General features: G+C 42.6%; 1 protein-coding gene across 1 annotated transcript; it reads left to right on the top strand.

Annotated features, from left to right (window-relative positions):
- Window positions 1–2,397: 2,397 nt before the first annotated feature.
- On the top strand, window positions 2,398–17,919 carry jph3a (junctophilin 3a). Its single transcript, XM_056376436.1, has 5 exons — window positions 2,398–2,779; window positions 11,108–11,888; window positions 12,486–12,610; window positions 13,910–15,156; window positions 16,077–17,919. The coding sequence occupies exons 1-5, from the start codon at window positions 2,398–2,400 to the stop codon at window positions 16,155–16,157; spliced, it is 2,616 nt and encodes an 871-aa protein (XP_056232411.1). The 3' UTR covers window positions 16,158–17,919.
- The last annotated feature ends 48 nt before the right edge of the window (window positions 17,920–17,967 follow it).

The raw sequence follows: 17,967 nt of genomic DNA, 5'->3' as shown, positions 1-17,967 counted from the left end.
CTCTACACCTGTCAACCTGCGCTCAGGTGTAGGTGTACAACTAACTAACAATTATTTTCTTCCTCTATTTGTCTGTTGGCTACTTTTATGTTTAATAAATAAACCATTTTGTCCATAAAGTAATAATAAGAATAATAATTAAGAAACATCATCATATTTCTAAATATTTATTATTTATATCATAGAAGAAAGGAAATATGAGTAAGATGTTTTATTACTTTCATTTTGTTAGAATAGAACAAACACAAAATTAATGTGACACATAAAACATTGAAGATGTATTTGTTTTTAATATTTCATAATTTAAATACTGATTTATTTTAATTTAATGAAATTATTTTTTTTAAATGTCAACATTATTTTTTATTCAAGTATCTATATATATTAATATTTTGAAATTATCATTGAATTGAATTATTTTTATATTTTAAACGTATATTTAAATGTGGGCATATGTATATGTATACGTGTGTGTGTGTGTGTGTGTGTGTGTGTGTATGTATATTTACAATGACTATTTATATAGTTATGTTGTAGATATAACTATGTATAGATTCTTACATTTCAATGCATTTAAATACACATTTTGTGTGAAATGCCACATCTTTTCCTCACAATCTGCTCTATGCGTTTCATTTCTATGACCGAAATGTTGGCGCTTATTAACCTTTGTTGAAACAAATAACTGGCTTTGAGGGACACCGGTCACTGGTCACTATACGATCCAACAGATGGTGCGTTCAATGACAATGATTTCATACCATAATGCTTACGTTATTGATTAGAAAAATATTAACCACATGACTGCTCTGAAAGTGAAGGCGGCTGTGTTTGGTTGTCACACTGTGATGAAGCTCCCACATTTTGGTAGCACACTGGCAGATAGAGGCTCCATAATTAGTTGTAGTTTTGTGGGCATTTTGCTGTTTAAAAAAAGGTCATTCAGGGTCTCTGTGGTCTTCAGCGAAAGCTCATTCAACTGACAGCTACAGTCCATATGAGACAACAGTGAAAAAGACCAACAATTAGCTAGGGGGAGAGTGGCAGAGGATCAATGAGCTCACAAACCTCCAGTTATCAGGGAAACAGACTGCTGACTGACCAGATTTCAGTCTGGAAGGAGGAGTGTGAGAGAGTGAAACGAGGCTGGATAATTAGGAAAAAGAAGGCTGTATCCCCAAAGGGAGAGAGCGGCGAGCTCCGTACATGCAGCTATTCGCACCATCCCTCCGTCTCTATCTCTTTAAGAGCTCAGAGAAGGAGTGTGTGTTCAGTGCGTGTGTGTGTGTATGTGGGGGAGGGGTATTGGCTGGGGTGGAACAGTCCTGTAATGAGCAGATTTTAGAGAGAGTGAGAGAGGGAGGGATAGAAAGAGAAAGAGCGAGAGAGAGGCCGAAAAAAAAGAGAGGGCAGATGACTTGGTGGAATTGGGATACAACAACAATCCAGATTCAGGCGAGCGCTGAAATGGAGACGACAAAGGGAAAAGGAGAGGAATAATTTTTTTTTTCTGCTTCTGTTTTCTGTCTTCACACCTTGATCTTCAGGAGAGAGCCTCATCTTCAGCTCACAGCAGAGCAGAGAGGAGAGAGGGGGAAGAAATAGGAAGAGCCGAGGAGATATTCACACTCTGTTATGTCTGCCGAGGTGGAGGTGTGTGTGCAAGGCTGAGGCTGTGTGTGTTTGACTATGGATGTGTGTCTCTGAGCATTAGCTTGGATTGCTTGTTTTCAGGCCATGCTATAGAAAAATATCTTCAACTTCTCTGATTTCCTCCTCTAATTTTTTTTTTTTTTTTTTTTAAATGGCGTTCGAGTGTAGCAGCATCCCTGTCCTGTATCCCTCTCCGTGTGCCGGAGCAGCAGGGATGTGAGGATGTTGTAATGTCTGATTGAGCTGAGCTCGGTCGCCGCTGCCACCGCCGCTACTCTGTGGGCCTGTGGGACTGCTGGAAAAGCCTAGGCCTCGCTTGTCTGGAGCGCCCCGCTGCACGGCTGAGGCGACGGGCCAGCGAGCTCCCCGGCTGCGAGGCTGTGTGGAAGCAGGAAGGTGGAGGAGGAAGTGGAGGAGGAGGAGGATGAGAAGCACTCTGAGCCTGCATGCCCATGGGAAGCAGCATGCACGGCAGCTGCGTTCGTCACTCCAGACCCATCGCTGAGGCTTAGATTGCTTCTCCATCGTAAGGTGATGCTCTTTGGGCCGTGTTGTGCTGTTTTTAAACCGAGGAGCGAGTGTTTTACATCCTAAACTGACGGGAGAAGGAGAGTCGAGGCCCTGCACCTCCATGCTACCTGATTCAAACGAGGCCTCCTCCCTCCTTACTCCTTCTGAGTGAACCAGGCCCTTGTTTTTTCTTTTTCTTGACATTCTAAGGATTTGCCTAAACCTGTTTCATGCATGTCCACTGGAGGCAGGTTTGACTTTGATGATGGGGGGTCGTACTGCGGGGGGTGGGAGCAGGGTAAGGCCCATGGCCGAGGGGTCTGCACGGGGCCCCAGGGTCAGGGTGAGTACGCGGGGGCCTGGAGCCATGGCTTCGAGGTCCTGGGCGTGTACACGTGGCCCAGTGGGAACAGCTATCAAGGCACCTGGGCGCAGGGCAAGCGGCATGGCATCGGAGTGGAGAGCAAGGGCCGGTGGGAGTACAGAGGGGAGTGGACGCAGGGGTTCAAAGGCCGTTATGGGCAGCTGGAGAGCACGGCCAGCGGGGCCCGGTACGAGGGGACGTGGAGCAACGGTCTGCAGGATGGATACGGCACTGAAACCTACTCCGACGGAGGTAAGTCTGCTAAAACTGATTTTCTGCAACACACAAAAGGAAATCTCACCTGTCAGAGCCACTTTACCCCCCCAGCATCGTCCCAGTGCCTCTGCTTTCACACCAAGCACCAGTGTAGAGACCAGGTTTAGCCATGTTCGACTTCTCTGAATAAAACATCTCTACTCGTTCCACAAACTGATTTTCAGGCTGAAAGTGGAGCGACTTGCTTACTGTAACAAATCTCCGATGTAGACTACATAAATAACATGTAGGTCACATCCACAGCCATGGATTGAATTACGGGGCACAGGCCCAGGGGCCTGAGGGGTCAGAGGGTCCCTGGGGGGCCATATTTTGTATAGTGTGCTGTAGCATTTAGTATAATATCTGTGCAGGGGAGTGCCGATCTGCTGTGGCAGGAGTCAGAAAGCCTCTCTTCATCTACAGTGTGAAGTAAATACTGAAGTTCGGCTGCTGCTTTTCCACTGACTTGAAAGGGACACAAAACGACCGGAAACACAATGTTGTTTGTCTACATTTTGTGTCTCTTCCAGTCTGGTCCAGTGTAGGAGGGGTGGGGGCCTCCATCCATGTCCACCTGTCCACATGTCCACAGTAGGTGGGCTGTCACAGGGATAGATCACCTTCACAGTGGCCCACTGACCAGCCTTTATCATTAGATGAGCAGAAAACAACAGTCACAGGCTGCGGGCGTTAAAAGGAGGACGTGTGTGTCTAATATTAGAAATTAAACCATGTTGAATTCTCATCACTCCTGTTTGGAGACACAAGGTTTATAAAAACACCCCCACCCCCTCCCTCTCTGCATCTCACCCTCTGTGCTGTGAGGTCTCCATGGTAACGGGAGACAGCAGGTCAGCGTGCCACTAGAGACCAGTTCGCGGCTCTTCTGCTCTCTGATTGGTTCTCGTTTCTGTCAGTCTTTGTTTTTTTTTTAATGACTTCGGGGGCTTGTAATCTAGGCCGTTTGATAACGGACGGCCGCACCGTCCGCCTCCGAGCAACGCGCAGGACCCGGATGATGGAGATGGAGAGCGAGGTCAATAAGTGATGCAGCGGGAATGAACACACGGGTGTGCGTCGGTGCTGCATCGAAGGTGGAGGTTGTTTACCGGCGGGTGGAGGCCTCCCAGCGCGAGCATTAAGGCTACATCCTTACACCTGCTGTTTTAACACGCAACTGTAAAAAGACAGAAAATAAAAACAACAGGAGAGGGAAACATAAAAAAGGACTGCGTCACGCGACTGCTCAGCTCCCGCTTCCGCTCACGTGGAAGACCGCCGACAGATGAATATAGCACGCACGAGCTGACACATTTTCCACAACGACAAAATGAGCAGGATGCTGCTTTTCTCAAGCGCACACACGAGATCGGTCTGTCAACAGAACGCGTGCTTATTAAAAACGATAACAGACTAATAATAAATGCATATCATAGGCCACACAAAGCCTCGTGCACCTATATACAGGTCTGCCAAGCGCGAGACGTTCCCGATTTGGTTTCAGCACCGCGGACAGCTCCTGATCCTCAAACAGTAAATCAGTGGTGGAAGATAGTGAGAATTAAAAGTACCAACACAACGGAGTAAAAATACTAAGAGTTCTACTTTCAAAAACTCACTTAAGTGACAGTACTAAACTGTCATCATCAAATTATGCATGAAGTATCAAAACTAAAAGTAAAATGTTCCTTGTGACTATTAATAATAATAATAATAATAATAATAATAATATTAACAATATTGATGCATCAATGCTTCATTTTACTGTTGTAGCTGCTCGTTTTAATCCTAAAAATCATATTTTTTCACATTTTATTTGAATGAATGAATGGGCTTCAAATTGTTTATTTTGGTTTATTTTAACAATACCAACTGAGAAAGTTGACTGGAGCTGCAATTGCACAGTTTTTATTTTCTCATTTATTTTTATCCAAAGTTGGATCACACTTTAATTTTTAACACTGTGTTGTATTTTATAAACTGATCATAATCTGTTTTAGGTCAAATCTCCATCTGCAAATTAACTGCATTCGTCAAAAGTAGGCTAGTGAAATAAGTACAATGTTTCCCTCTGAAATCTAGTGGAGTGGAAGTACAAAGCTGCAGAAAATTGAAATACCCATGTTAAGAACAAGTACTCCAATACCTGTACTTATGAGCTTCACATGAGTAAATGTACTGAGTTACTTTCCACCACTGTGGAAAATCCCATTATTAGAGTTTCTGGAGCCTTAAAAACATTAAGAAAAATATTTGTCAGTAATTAAAATGAAAAATAACAAAGAGCTAGGACAGAGAGAGTGAATTCAAAAATAAATAAAAGAATAACCCCAAAAAATTAAACATTTGAGATCTGAGTAGAGTCAGTAGAACTACAAGGTTTGGTTTCAGCACCATAGACAGCGCCATCTGGAGACAGTAGCTGTGCCCAAGTTCGAGGCTACAAAGACCGTATGCAGTATTTATATATATATACTGTACACTTATCTCTATAGAACACAGTTTTTGCCGTTAGTAAACAACACAGCCATTGTCCCTTACAATTTTTTACTAACAGGAAATGACGTAATACCAGCAACCAATAAACATCAGTCAAACTGAGATTTTAGAAGACGAATGCGAAAGAAAGTTAACAAAGAGAAAGCCTAGATTTCCGACATGACATGTTTTGTTTCCCAGGGTCGGTTTTACCAGAATCTGCAGTTTATATTGATGTTTTGCAGCTGTGAGTAGCCCCTCTATTTTCTCTCAATTCCGATGTGGGAGAATAGTGCCCATCAACAGCACATTCAAAAACTGTGTTTTTATTCTGTATTCTGACTGCTCAGAGTTTACTTAATGTGATAACCTTTTATGTGAAAGCATTACATGTTCAAAACCTGCTTAGAGTTAGTATGAAGCACAGTTAGGACACAGCTAGTGTGTGACCCAGTTCCTGACTACATACTAATTGTGTGTAGTATGTATGTAGTGTGTTCATGTTACCAGGGCCGGGGATGCACAATATAAATTAGTAAAGAGATTTGAAAATTAAATTTGACAAAGTTTTGGCTTCAAGATTAGGTAATAATGCAGGTGTCACCTTAAATGGTAACTAACACACTCTCCATGACAACTTTATTAGGTGATAATATGTCAGTGTTTATTTCACAGCTTGTTGTGCTGCCCCCAAGTGGCTAGGAAATCTCTTCAAACTGCTTTAAGGTCGTTATCATTTCAGTTGAGATTGTTTAGATGCATATTTCAACACAAACAAATAACACAGTGAAGATGATGCCCAGCCTTGCACACTGAAAACGTGACAAAGTATATAAAATAGTATAAAAAATTTGTGTTGTTTTTTTGTGTAGTTGAAATACAGTTGAAAATCCCAGAATGCTATGGTACAAAGGAAATGGAGGAGCTGCTCACAGTTGGAAAAATAAAATAAAACAAAATGTGCTCCAAAGCACTTTAAAGCCACAGCCACAAGTCTGAACCAATTCTGTGTCAACCGCTGTTGCAGTGATATGTGGATACTAAAATAATCAGGAGATTTTAAATTTTCAATCGATGTATAATTTGTTGAGGTTGCTTTCAGAATGAGTCTGGTAAAGACCAAAACACACCTGAAGTACAGTCCGACAGGTGGGACGGTGTGTTTTAAAAGTTGAAAGATACTGGGTCTGTCTATCGGTTTCAGCACCACGGACAGCTCCAGGAATGACCACATACAGTTTTACTTGATGTACTTCAGAGTATTTACTACATACTACACATACTGACGTTCATGGTGTACTGTGGTTGGAGTATAAACATCGAATTCACCACTTTTAACTAACATGAAGGTTCCAATTAATCTTGCAAAAGGTTTATAAGATCTCAGCTCTACCCTCTAAACGTTGTGGATGGGCTTGTGATTGCCATTGGATTCCATCCACAATCTGTTTTATTCATTAGAAATCTCATGATTCCAAAACACTTTAAAAAGTCACTATTTCTGTAACTTTTGCCTATTTCTTTATTTTTGTGTATTTCTATTTAATTCTACTTTATACTTCTACTCCACTACCCTTCAGAGGGAAGGGTTAGGGCTGCATTAACAATTAATAATAATATATTATAATACAATATTATGAAATGGTCCATTATGCATATTAAGCACTTAAGGTACTTTGGTACTACAGGTATATTTTGATGCTAATATGTATGTACTTTTACTTTTCAATACAGGACTTTGACATTGTGGTATTTCTGCTTTGACTTATGTAAAAGATCTGAGAACTTACATACAAAGCACCCCAACAGAAAAATTCATTTTGTAAAAAACAGAATAACCTTGGAAATATTAATTAACATTTTGAGGTTTATAGTAAAGATCAGTATAAATGTCAGTTCACTGCTGCAGCAAATAGCACAAACCCCTGTAATGACCCAGTAATGAAATAGTTTTCTCCTCACAGCTGTGTCTCACCAAGCAGCAAGTCTCACTGTCTCTAAAGCTGCTTCACTCAAGATTAAGTCTTTGAACTGAGGAGTATCTGTTTATTCTTAAACTGGTTCACTCTGAAACAGACCTACAACCTGTGTGAAGTTCATCATGTTCTGAAACAAACAGAACAGACTCTGAAAGACACTGCAGAGCCTGTCAACCATCCACGAATGTGTGGATGGATTTCCAAGAAAGTAATCACCACATTCATCTAGAAGCTGTAATTATACTATTACAAACCTGTGTGTCTCAACCCTCCAACAGAGCAGAACTATCAGTAATGTCACTAACATTTAGCCACATGTCAAGCATAAACACAAACCTGCCTGGCAAGGTGAGGCAACATGAAATATCTGTGATTGTGAAACTGATTTATTTGTGTTCGGTGCTAATTCAATGCTAATCATTATTGTGCTGTAGTCATCAGGCTTTGTCAGAACCATTCATTTTGGTTGAGTGTAATTTGGAGAGTGTGTGGTTCCTATTTAACATTCAACATTTACTTGGTCTGATGTTAAATGAACTTATTCACATGACAAGAATATTAAGCTGTTGTTACATGTCAAACTAACTTTTGTATGAATAATTATAATGGTCATCATGACAAACTCACAGACAATTATCACCCAACTGTGCAGTTCCCCTCAGCATTTTAGCTGCTTTTAGCTCATAGTTTTGGTTTTACAGCCCATTATTTGACTGTCCTGGTTCACTCTCACCTCTCTCATGGCCTTGTTTACAGTAACACCAGGCAGCTGTTTCCAGAGAAAAGGATCTAAAGTGTTCACCAACTGCACCAGTCTATCATTTATTAATGGCAGTGCATGTGCAAAGAGGTGGTCCGGGTGGATGGTGGTTGTACAGAACGCACAACTGTCACACTAGAGACCAGTACTCACAACCACAGTCCTGTCTGTGGTTTAGGCAACAAAAGAAGTTTGGTTATAGTTACAGGAAGATTGTGGTTTTTATTAAATGTAAATAAACATGTTGCGTCTGAAGTCACTGTGAACTTGTTCTGTATTAAAACAGACCAGGATCTTTCTGCTGTGAGATTCTAAACAGGACCATAAAACAGATTAATACTGCTGGAGCCACTTTACTGAACTCAGAATCAACATATTTGCCATTTGCCAAATATGCAACCAACAACATATCCACATTACGTTTATAGAAAACATAACATGGTTGTAATGACATTTTCTTCTAAATGTATTTGCTGTTGCAGTTTAGCTGTATATATATGTAATTTCTAGGAGACAGGGTGAACACAGTGGAGCATTTCGCAGCTAGAAAGCCAGACTTGTCCCTCAGGAGCCGGTAGAGACCAAAAACAGAGCTAAAAGAGAGGGAATACTGAACTAACATTCATCAGGTGGCCAGAGACATGACTCCAAATGAATTAACATCTTTCTCTGTGTTTGCTGGATGTGTAAAAAAGCAACTGTTTGATATCACTTTCAACATAATTTAGGCATTAGGTTAAGGTGATATTTACAGTTTGTTCCGCTGCCCTCAAGTAGCCAAAACCCTGTATTTGTGCTGTTTTCATGAGGTAAAAATGAGTGTCCAGGCATGACAATCAAATCTAAATGAGCCGCTTGAGTTTAATGCAGTTTTGATTAGATTGGATTTTTGCTTTTAATGTTGACATTATTAACATTGTAAATGATATGTTCACACTGATTATGACACATTTGTGTGCACAAATGAGTTGTTTTTGTTCTCTCCTTGACACGGCTTGGCACCATAGGAAACAGACAATAGGCTAAAAGCATGTAGCATGTTCAGCAACTGGCACTTAGTTATAACATTGACTCAAGGTGCAGGATTAGAGCTCAAAGTGATGATTTGTCAATCAATATGAAGCACAAAAAAGTCTGAATGTGACTGTACTGTAAAATTAAAACCAATTTCTGACAGATTGCTATATTTGGTGTTTTTGCTTGAAAAGTGACAATTAACCAATTATCAAAATAACTGATGATTAATTTCCAAACTCTAATGGACATTTTCACTGTTTTCTGACAGTTTACAGACTAATCAATTCACTGAGAGCCCTGGTTTGATTTAGATGAGTGAGGCGGTCGTGTAGGGACACACTGAGGCTGAGCCCAGATTATATGAAGGAAATGTAGACAGCTGTTAAATGCCTTTCATGACATGAAACTCTGCAGCTTTGTCAGCGGGAACGTCTGCCGCCGAGCTCTCCTCTAAATGAAACTGACAAGCCACGAGTAGAACAGGAGGCTGTCGGGTTTCCTGCCCAGAAACATGAGACTCTGGATCTGCTTCATCTCTTGTTCTGACCACCTCAGGGATTTGAGGAGAGGATGGAGGGTGTACGATGTTGACCTCTCCCTACAGCAGACCTGCTTTGTTTTGAAGTTTCTCGAGGGAGCTCTGCTCCTTCCGGGAGGTCTGGGTGTTAACTTCAGTTTATTTTTCAGTGGTGTAGATGAACAGGAGGGAGGGAGCCTCCATGGGTGAGGGATTTAAATTTGTGTCGATAAGAGGACATTTTCAGAAGTTTTGAAGAAGATTCACAAGGAGGATTTTAGAGTAACAAGCCCCTTCTCTTTATGTTTTAGAAACTGTCGAACTGTTGGCAAACTCTCTTCCTGCACTGGAGAGTGTTGGTTGGCCGTCCACACACCCCCTCAGTCTAATCTGCCAAATCTTAAGAAGCTCAGGCATGAAGATTCACTCTATAAACATTACTGCTTGGCCAGTTTTTGGAAAGTACACATGTACTTTTCTGCAGTCTAGGAAATGCCAAATATCTGGTTTTATTCTGTGTTTGTTTCAAGTGTTTCTTTGATTTATTTTCACAGCTTAATGCTGCACCAATATGCCTCAGTTTGGCACTGAAATATTTCAAAGATTTTATTCCTGGCATTGTGTAGCTACCACACAAACCTTTACACACAGGAATTATAAATACATCTGTTGCTTGGCACACAATTTCTGGCATTTTGGGGCTGCTAGAAGGATACAAATTAGCAGCAGTGTATTAAGACATAAAAACGACATTGGTAATATAACATAGACACAGCTGTGCAGTCGAATAGTCGAATACAAGAGTCCTTCATTTAGTCGTACTTGTGGAGCTTTTAAAGATGAACCAGTTTTGAGGCTGTAACTTGTCACTTTAATCCAGTGCTACAGCAACTAGATACAGAAAAATATTTCTGATAATGCTGCCACTTTGAGAATTACTAAGGAAAAATGACAGACACTGGATTAGAAGGTGGGATATGTGGCAAGTCAAAACTTGCCCTGCGCCTGTAACCACAAGACTCCTTTACAGCTGTGCCACATGTGCAACTAAATCTTTGAAATTCCAGGGACAGAGAGACAAACGGAGTTACTTATATCTGCTGGCTGGGGCTACACATACCTTCTAACTCTCAAATTACAGTGGTACGGTGGAAATAGTTGTTAGCAACATCATGGAAACAACGCCATATCAGTGGCTCTGTGAGGCTGTACTTAGGCACAGGTGTTGCTTTAGATAAATGCTAACAATAACATGCTAACATGCACACAATGACAATGCTCACATGCTAATGGTTAGCAGGTATAATGGAAAAGTCAATAGCTGTTGAGATAATTCACTCAAAACCACAGATTTCAACCTCATGGTGGTGCTGGACCATGTGGGGACCATGAATGTTTGTACAAAATTTCATGGCAATCCATTTTTCAGTTGTTGAAATATTTCAGGCTGGCCCATAGAAGCGGACCGCCACACATTACGGCACGTTCCTATCGTGGCTAAAAAGCAGTGAAAATACTCCCATAAGCACTTGTTCTTTCTGAGACCCTCAGTTTCAATGTTTATGTTTCAGGAACCTACCAAGGCCAGTGGCTGGGTGGGATGCGTCATGGCTATGGCGTGCGGCAGAGTGTACCGTACGGCATGGCGGCCGTCATCCTCTTCCCTCTACGAACATCCATAAACTCCCTCCGCTCTGAGCACAGCCACGGGCCCCCAGCTGTGCTGGAGGACGGCAATGCCACCACGCCCACAGACGGTGTGGTGGCGGGGCTGGCCGGGAGCCCAGTGGGCCGAGGTGGGTTCGCTCTGACGGCTCCAAGTGAAGCTGAACGCCAGAGGAAGAGAAAAGGCCGTTTCCGCCAGTCCATCCTGAGCGGCCTGAAGCTGCGACGCTCCGAGTCCAAAAGCTCTCTGGCAAGTCAGCTCAGCAAGCAGAGCTCCTTCTGCAGCGAGGCCGGCATGAGCACCGTCAGCTCTGCTGCATCTGACATCCACTCCAACGCCAGTGAGAGTGAGCAGGGCGCCCCTGTGGACGCAACTGTCACAGAGATGTATGCTGGCGAGTGGCGGAGCGACCAGAGGGCCGGCTGGGGCGTGAGTCGACGCTCAGATGGCCTGCATTATGCAGGTGAATGGGCGGGGAACAAGAGGCATGGGTATGGCTGCACCACCTTCCCTGATGGCACCAAGGAGGAAGGAAAGTACAAACAGAACGTGCTGGTGAGTGGGAAACGCAAGAACCTGATTCCGCTGAGGGCCAGTAAAATCAGAGAGAAGGTGGACAGAGCTGTTGAGGCTGCTGAGAAGGCCGCAGACATCGCCAAGCAGAAAGCAGAGATCGCCATGTCAAGGTAGGAGATTACCTTTAAAGGCTCTGAAAACATGTTTTCTCCATCAGCTTTTTACTTAAAACCATCAAGGTCCTTCATGAACCTCGATTATTCACATGACAGATTACTGTGTGTCTGTGTTTCTCACTGGTTTGGAATGGGCAGTGCTATGTCACAAATGTCTGTGCACCAATCAGGATTTAGAAACATGCAAATTAAAATATAATCACAATCAATCAAATCTGATCAAACCACGCCCACACTTTGCTGAATAGAAATATCAGATCAAATAAAACCTAACGATGTTGTTATTTAGTCATTGATATTCAGTGTTAAAGAAAAAAACTTTAGGTTTTAATCTAAGGTTTCAGGGGATTTAACAGCCAGTGGTGCAATAATTTGTCAGTATTCAACGCTTAAAAATGGCGACTATTATGGGATATCTTAGCTTTAATAATCTTTCCTATATCTATTCCCGTGTTTCCTGGATGTGATTTCATAAAAATATAGAGAGTGAATTTGGCTTAAATGAGCACTAAATAGGACTTACATGACTCCAGAATCAATAAAGACCTTTAAAGCCTGTTTGACTGCACTGTGTCTACCTGTCCTGTTCAGGATGAGCCACGCTCGGGGGAAGGCAGAGGCAGCTGAAGGCGTGGCGCAGAAAGCCATGGAGGAGTGTCGACTGGCCCGGATAGCTGCCAAAGAGCTCTCCCCCTCCTTCCACATCTATGGGAACGGTGAGTAGCAGACACAGAATTTTAATTCCAGGCCAGACTTTTGTGGTGGATGTCATGTTTCATTGTAAACAGTCTCTTCATTTGTTCATCGTATAAAACCTGCAAGTCTTTTATAACCAGTTACTGGTGTTGTCATTTTTAGAGTTAAATTGCTGAATGACAGTTTCAAAGTTCTGCACGAAAGCACCTGGATTTACTTGAGGTTCCTCAAAATATGGGTAATCTGGTAATATAATAATATACTAATAATGTAATCAATGTAATGGATTGATTACATAATGGGCCCACTGGGCACAGGTCCAGGCACCCTTGAACCCTTGGGTTCCTGGACCTGTGCCCAGTGGGCCACACATCAGTTCAGGAGCTTCTGTTTGAAATGTTAATACTTCTTCATGAAAAGTCAAAACGATCACAAAGAGGTGGGAAACGAGTAAAAGAACAGAAAAACAACCATAAAAAGATGCAAAATGACTATATAGAAATGCAAAACGACCACAAGGAGCAAGACCGTCAGTTTATCAACATTAACATACTGATTACTGTGGCTTTAAAGATATCCACTAATATACAGTAGTTGTTGGGCAAGTTTATATTACAGTCCTATATGAAATATATGCAACAATGAAAAAGTAAATGATGAAACAAAAGTGATGGCTTTGTACTACAAGTCATTAGCTATGATATTGTTTGTATAATAATGTTCTCCTTTAGGTGTTTCTGTCAATGAGAGGCACCTTACGTTAAGAAACATACATAGCATTCATTTTTCTTTTGGCATGACCCACAGGCCTTTAATTTTCATCTTTGTTGAATATTCAAATTTGTTAAAGATCTACTGTCACTCTAAATTATTTTATTGCTGAATTTCTATCCATGTGATGGTGCTTCATTTCCCCCCAGAGACCTGGATTGTAACAGCATGTGATGTGAACTCACTATGTTGATTTAAAATCCACATAAAATATGTTTACGTATTTGACCTTTCACAGATTAATACAATACATATACAATATGTGGATTTACAATCCTGTACCAGGATCAGTGTTTGATCTCATAATAAACTTCAAACTACAGAGGATTAGCCTTTGAGAATTCAAACTAAATCAAGTCTATTCACTTCCATAATCCTCTCTAAGCCAACAGTGATTGCATGTACAAGATCCAGTCTGTATGCAGCTTTCTCTCCGTTTGTGACTCTGCATGCTAATAACACTGACACACACACTGTAGGTCTGATGGACTGGCTGTGGATCAGTGCCAAGTCGCTTCATTGCTGCTATTCTCCAACTGTTTTCATAGGGCTCGAATGTCAGAGGCCCAAGCACCAGGATGCCAAGGACAAAGACCATGAGGTCATCTCCACAGGAACAGACAGTCCGGAGCTGTGCACTCCGGACACCACGCCGCCTGTAATAACACCTGATCTCAGCCCCGTGCTGAGCGTACCCACCTCGCCCCCCCACAGCCCGCCCAAGCACGCCCATCGCCCCAGAAATGCTTGCTTCATGCGCCAGAGTGCCGTGGATGATCAGGGCGGGGCTGAGATCCAGGTGCTGGTGGAGGGGCGGGGGGTGGATCTGCCGAGGGGAGGGGCTAACAATTGGACTGATGACATGTACCCGGAGCGAGGGGGCAGCAGCCGATCCACCACACCTTCCCTTCTGGAAGAGCAGGAGGGCCAAATCAACGGCCACGAGCAAGCCCCTCTGTCCAACCACAAACCGCGGGAGAAATCCTTGTCCAATCACAAGTCCCGGGAGCACGCTTCCTCCTACAGAGCGTGGGAGCACTCCCTGTCCAACCAAAAGCCCTCCAAGCATGCCTCTTCCAATCACAAGTCAAGGGAGTACTCATCCTCCAATCACAAAACATGGGATCATTCTTCAACCAATCACAAGGCCTGTGAGCATGCCTCTTCCAACTACAAGCCGCAGGTGCACATTTTGTCCAATCACAAAGCCTTGGAACATAACATGTCCAATCACAAGACTTCTGAGCATGCTTCTTCCAATCACAAATCCCAAGATTATATCTCCTCTAATCACAATGCAAAGGACCACGTCTCTTCTAGTTATAACCCTCGAGAGCATGTCTACTCCAACCACCATCCAAAGCAGCACAACCCCTCCAACCACAAGCTTAACGAGCATGCTGTAATCGACCAAAGGCTAGATGGCCTCACGGTGGGCTGGACTGCTGAAAGCACCCTTAGGTGGAGCCCCGCCCACTCACGCCTCACGGAGCAGGACGAGGAGAGGATGAATGACTACACGGTTGACATGAGGCTTCAGTGTCCGGACTCACAGACATCTCGGGGGCTGGGCCAGGAGTCCCCCGCCCCCAAAAACAACAGGCTGCGATCCCGAGGCCTTCGGCCGGTTAGAGAGGGATCCATGGACTCTGTACAGATGCTGGACAACCTGAATGTGGGGGCAGAGCTGGAGGAGTGGCCTCTGCACAGGGACCTCACCCTCTCCCCACCCCTAAAGTCTCAGCCCATCACTCTGGAGCAGGAAGGAGAGCATCTCACCCTCAAATCAAACTCAGTGAGTCCTTACATTTAAGACAGATAAAGCGTATCTGTCTGTTTGTTTATAGCAACATGGATCCACATTTCCCATGATTTTTTTAATTGCTGAGTGGTAAATCTAACGACCAGCCAATGAAGAAATAATGCAATATTTTGGGAAATACGTTTTCTTTCTGCGACTGATATCGGTACCACTCTCATATCTGTAGGTTTAAAACAAAGCTTTTGTTTGCATCAGTCAAATTCAGGCAAAAAGGAGATGTAGTCAACTTAATGTAAAGAAAATTCTCACATAAAATCTAGTGTTTAATTAATGGCTCTTCACTAATGAAGGCAGAAACAATGAAAAACAGAGTATGGGAGGATTAAGCTAGTGCAATGGCTCACATGGTAAATTCAGCATGATATATATTTCCATTTTCACCACTCCGCTGCTCAGTGTTTCTTTTTAACAGAAATATCACCTATTAATCCCAGTGGTTCCACTTTCCTTCTTCTTGGTCAATGTTAAGCCATCAGATTTTTCACATTAAAAGCCTATCGATTTGAAGGCAGGAGGACTTTTAATGTGAAAATACAATACCTACGAGCACACTGGATCATTATTTAAAAAATTATACCTACAACAAATTTGAATGCAAAAATTATGTTCTTCACTCTTCCTGTCAACGCTCAACCCGCAGCAGAGGGACATCACATGACACATCACATGACACATCACAGACAGCTCCACGCTAAGTCGAGATGCTGCACTAGTTGCACATTTCTGAAATATCACGTTTGGTTAGTGTATAGGTTACTTATATACAAATAGGATCAAATTAACAACTGATAATTGATCACTTTTTGATTTCCATCTGTTCTTATATGGTGTAATATGTGTTTCTTGTAGCTGCACTGCACTAACTGCTTCTTTTCTCCTCTCTTGTCTCCCAGGGCTCCAGCTCTATTCTGGTGGTTATGGTCATTTTACTCAATATTGGAGTAGCCATTCTTTTCATTCACTTCTTTATTTAAGCTTATACAGGTATGATCTACTAAGACTTATTGATAATTACAGTATATGATATTATTACTTACCGAGACGGACATTCTGCCTATTCGACTGGAGCCCGCAGCCCGAGTGACGGACACAGCAGAGCCTTTCTATTGTTGCTACTGGTCTTTCCACCTCTGTTGAAGCCCATTTCAGTTTCTCTGAGAGCACCGTTCCTTTTCAAAATGCTTTTTTTGAACTTGCAACCATAGAAAAAAAAAAAAAGGTGATTGGATAAGAGTCACAGGAGGGTAAAGAGTGCAGCTTTAAACTAGCGCGGTGTATCGGGACACACATGCATGGGTGTCCATCACATACGGACTGGAGATGGCACAGGCAGTTTTGCCCATTTTTCCATCACTCTAGACAAGAATATAGCAACCCTTGTTTCCTGGTTATCATGAGGAACATGCTAACCAAGAGCATGGCACACACACTCCATCCTGAACTCCCCCCCCCCCCCCCCTCATTTGCCTTTTAACCCTTTCCCCTTTCAGTCCACTCCACCAGTCTCTAACCCCCCTCCCTCGCACTATGCGCTACATACAGAACTATGCTGCAAGAGTAGATCCATTTTAAAGGGCTCCGTCATTCTTTTCTTTTTTCCACTACGAACTACATAAACACACACAACCATTGCATGAGGCTGTGTGGGGTTTTAAAAAGTGCATTTTCTATCCCTTTAACATCACTGTTCTGTCTTCATCTGACACACTCCATCCTGATTATCACCTCTTGTCACCGCACCTGTTGGCAGAGATTTGGGAATCACTTCGCATCCAACCAAATCACAGAATCTGAGCGAAATCAGATTCACGTTTGATTTGTGGATCAAACTCCAGCGACCAACACACGCCGAGACCCATCAGTCTAAATCCTCCAGGGACTTCCTGAATTTTATTGTGAGTGAAGTGAAATTTTATGTCGACCCACACAAACACACACATTCGCACGCAAAAAAAAACACATAAAACAAATTTAACTGCTGACATACTGAGGAGGATTCAGCCTTGCCCCTTTGTACAGCCTAGAGACTGTTATGTTATAACCACTAATTCTACTATATATGTGTATGTGTCATTATTATTCAAGTTTGTTACTTTTTGCAGTTTGCAAGACAGAGAGAATGCTGAGTGCCTCGTATTTATTCATTTTCCGTCTCAAATTTATTTAAAACCCGACCCTGGATAAAACACCCCAATGTGGGCAGGCTAAGAGGAGAGGAATACCCTTCAACATTAAGAAAGGTGACCCTCCACCCCCCCACACACAAACCTTCCTCTTCACCCTGAAATGGCATGCACTGTTTTGTCTCTCTCTCCCAGTCCCCCTTTTGGACCAGTCAAAAAGGGAAAAATGGGGTTTCTACGGTGTCATTTCCAGACACTTTTTGGGCCGGATGAGATTTTTTTCAGCATGTTTGTTTAGCCTGCTCAATCTGGTGTCAGTTTGTGAGTTTCTCCCTCTCGTCTCTTTTATCCAGCAACACAAGGCTACGTGAGACATGGAGAGCAGTGTAAAATAAACGCTAGCTTTTAACTCTCAGTGGATACCGAAAAATGTCCTGAGTTTATGAATGATATAAAAAGAAACTCTCTGCTACTGTATGTTTTATACTTCGCACCCAGTGGCATCATCATGTTGTGACATCATTGCATGCCCGAGCATGCTCTTTCTTACTCTTTGGTTTATGAGGTTGTTTCGAAGTTAATGTGGAGAAAATAATGAAATGTTTGAAATTAATGAGTTTGGTGTGGTTATTACTGCTGTCTACGACTTAACTTCATAAAG

Source organism: Seriola aureovittata, chromosome 1 (assembly GCF_021018895.1).
Source record: "Seriola aureovittata isolate HTS-2021-v1 ecotype China chromosome 1, ASM2101889v1, whole genome shotgun sequence".
Taxonomy (NCBI): Eukaryota; Metazoa; Chordata; class Actinopteri; order Carangiformes; family Carangidae; genus Seriola; species Seriola aureovittata.
Note: the sequence above shows the minus strand (reverse complement) of the source record. Positions and strands in the feature narration are given on the sequence as shown.

Excerpts from the sequence above, each read along its gene's own strand:
- jph3a (XM_056376436.1), top strand. The coding sequence starts at position 2,398 with ATGTCCACTGGAGGCAGGTTTGACTTTGATGATGGGGGGTCGTACTGC. Across the intron at positions 2,780-11,107 it reads TGAAACCTACTCCGACGGAG|GAACCTACCAAGGCCAGTGG; the intron begins GTAAGTCTGCTA and ends TTTATGTTTCAG. Across the intron at positions 12,611-13,909 it reads CTTCCACATCTATGGGAACG|GGCTCGAATGTCAGAGGCCC; the intron begins GTGAGTAGCAGA and ends CTGTTTTCATAG.